Here is a 3,029-nt window from a genome sequence, read left to right as displayed (position 1 = left end):
AGAAACAGAAACAGTTCGTACCCCATCATATGCAAAATACAGTTGTGGAAAAGATGTTTTCCTTAAAAGTTAATAATTTATGTTTCTCAGATTGCAAAAACACATCCTCCACCTCCTACCCCCCCCGCCAAAAAACTCTGTAAACTCAGGTTACAGTGTAAGAATCACTATCCATTGTGTTCTTTCCCTGAAGGGTAAGATCTCAATAGTAATATTATTTCTTCCACCTTTCGAAACGATCTCCTGAATACAGATTATTTTCTCCCCATCTTGTGCTGTGTAACTTTGCCAGACCCCTTGCTTTCTACCTTCCTTTCCCCCTCTCTCTCATTCCTTCCTAATATTGGATATTTTACTCAAAACTATACCTTTGACAACCTCAAACCAAAAACCAGTCCTCCCAATCTCTAAGCTCGATTTTTTTGCCATCTGTTCTGACACTTGGATGATCTTTAACAAGTGAATGAGAAATTAAGGGGAAAAATCAGGTGCCTAGACTCCGTGGTAGACCCCGGATCACTAGTGGGGAGTAGTGAGAAGCTAGGAAAAAAAATGCATAAATTTCCCTAGTTGATTCTGACCAGGCACCAACTTTGGACACAGCAGGGCCAGTGGGCAAGCCCGTGAACTTAAGAGACATAGTAGAGCTGTTGCTGAACTCAAGGGGCTCACCGCTTGGGGTTTTCATTCCAGAGGGAGATGTGGTTGTTCTTAGGTAGTTTCATTTACTTGCAGCAACTGAAGGAGACGAGATTCACATCCAAACTCTGTCTCCGGGAGTCCAGGCTTAGCCATCGGTTAATTACATGCTGATTTCCTCTTAGCTGTCTGCTAAATTTACCCTGTTGAGTTCCAGGTCAAACTCATCCAGGTTACAGCTGAGTCTGCAAAATATTGTTACGTTTTAACATTTAGCAGAAAGAGCATTTAGCAAGAACCACCCAGACCTTGGAACCCTCGTCCTAACTAAAAGAAGGATTTACACACACTCTTCCCTAACAAACACCTACCTTTTTTTTTTTTTTTCAGAGCCGCAGTCTCTGACTTACAAAGCAGAGAAAATAACTTGGAATACATCCCCAATTCTTCATCTTGAAATTTTTCTTGTATTCCTATCCAATAAAGATGAACTGAAGACAGAAACAGTGAATTTGCAAAGAACTGGATTTGCAAAGGGAGGGAATTAGGGCACTGCCATGGGTGCCCAGAACCAGATGTAGGGGGCTTGGGAGAACTGTAATTTGGAGGGTGGTCAACTGAGAATTCTGAAAAAAGATGAAAAGTCCACAAAGAGACAGGTGATGGGAGGTCCAGAGACTGCTCATGACGGGGAAGAAGGCACAATTGGAACACATGAACGCGCTGGCCCCTGCTTCTTGGCAGGCGACAGGACCTGGACCTCTCAATTCTGTCTTCAGCATCTCAGCAACAGTCAACGTGTTTTTCTTGGCTTTTTATTTTTTCATTAAATAATGCATACATCGAAATAAGTTTTTTGAACTTCCTTGAAAAATAAAACCTGCTCATTATTTAAAAGCAACCTCTGAAATGATTTAAAATAAATAAGAATCATTTGCAACTTCATCGTCCAGGACATTTTGGCCACCAGTCTTCCAGAAATTTCCTTTGTGCAGGTCTACACAGACAGATATAAAAGTATCATGTCAGGAAGATCATAATTTTGTTATTCTTTTAAATTAAGGATGGTTATTCCTGACCATCCTTTTTAACACTGCACCCCATTGTAGGGAAGTAGGTAACTGCCCTTTATCAATTGACCTTCACTTTTAAAAAATAATTAAAAAAACAACAACAACAATGTTTCTTAGCCCATTTGGGCAACTATAGCAAAAATACCATATGCTAGGTGATTTAAACAAACAAACAAAAACACCACATACGTATTTCAATGTTGTAAACACAGGGGTTTAGTGGGATGTGGAAGATGATGGAGGAGTTTTCTGAAATAACTAGAATCCTGTGTGGCGCAGCCAAGAGAGAAAAATAGGGCGAGAGGGTCGGGAACGGCGTTGGGAAGGGAATGACAAGGCTTTTCCAGCCGGAGGGCAGAGTCCTTCCTCTGGTTAACTCGGTGTCACCACTGACAGGGTAAACAACCAGCCTGGGTCTCTTGGTGTCGCGGTCTCTAAGATGAGAGCGCTCATTCTATAAACCTTCGAGGTGGTCCCTACAGGCCCCGTACAGGAAACATGACCGAAGCGGAAGGTCAGCTTGCAGCTTCCCATTCCTCCTGATAGGTTTCGTTGTGCACATCGTTTTTTAACATAGGGCTCCACAAAGAGTTAATTCATCTTTCCCTCCTTTTATCCAGCAATGAAGATCTACCTCTTAAATATTATCTATTTGGAAATGGCTCTGCGTTTCTTTCTTCCCCAAATCAGAAGTCACAATCCTGGAAAAAGACCACGAGCCAAAAGTCAAGACAATGAGGACAATCGCTCAGGCTTCTGCTTGCGTTTAAGAACAGTATTTAAAAGAAATCAAATTGATCCGATTATTAGCATGAAAGTTTCCTCAGACTGGATTAAATAGGAGGGGGAAAAAAAAAAAAGCTTTGCCCTCTATGCAAACGAGGATGTACATTCTATTTTTCCATTGGTTACTTGACTCGAGGCAAGTAACCAATGAGAAAACTGCATACAGCCTACCTCCATTTAGTATAAATACGTCCCTTGCTCTCCGCTTTGGCTCCATTCTGCTCATTTCTTCTCGAGAAAGGCTTGTTTCCTTCTCAAGTAGTCATGTCCGGACGCGGGAAGCAGGGCGGCAAGGCGCGCGCCAAGGCCAAGACGCGCTCGTCGCGGGCCGGGCTGCAGTTCCCCGTGGGCCGCTGCACCGCCTTGCTCCGCAAGGGCAACTACGCCGAGCGGGTGGGCGCCGGCGCGCCCGTGTACCTGGCGGCCGTGCTGGAGGACCTGACGGCCGAGATCCTGGAGCTGGCGGGCAACGCGGCGCGCGACAACAAGAAGACGCGCATCATCCCGCGCCACCTGCAGCTGGCCCTCCGC

The 3,029-nt window shown here is 44.5% G+C and overlaps 1 protein-coding gene across 1 annotated transcript in view; it reads left to right on the top strand.

Annotated features, from left to right (window-relative positions):
- The first annotated feature begins 2,699 nt into the window (after positions 1-2,699).
- LOC102890692 (histone H2A type 1-H-like) overlaps positions 2,700-3,029 on the top strand; it is a 1,572-nt gene continuing 1,242 nt past the window's right edge. Inside the window, exon 1 of the mRNA XM_025040838.1 lies at positions 2,700-3,027. Coding sequence (XP_024896606.1) covers positions 2,763-3,027 — 265 coding nt within the window. The 5' untranslated portion in view covers positions 2,700-2,762. The remainder of the gene's footprint in view (positions 3,028-3,029) is intronic.

The sequence above is a fragment of the Pteropus alecto genome, unplaced genomic scaffold, assembly GCF_000325575.1.
Source record: "Pteropus alecto unplaced genomic scaffold, ASM32557v1 scaffold49, whole genome shotgun sequence".
NCBI lineage: Eukaryota > Metazoa > Chordata > Mammalia > Chiroptera > Pteropodidae > Pteropus > Pteropus alecto.
Note: the sequence above shows the minus strand (reverse complement) of the source record. Positions and strands in the feature narration are given on the sequence as shown.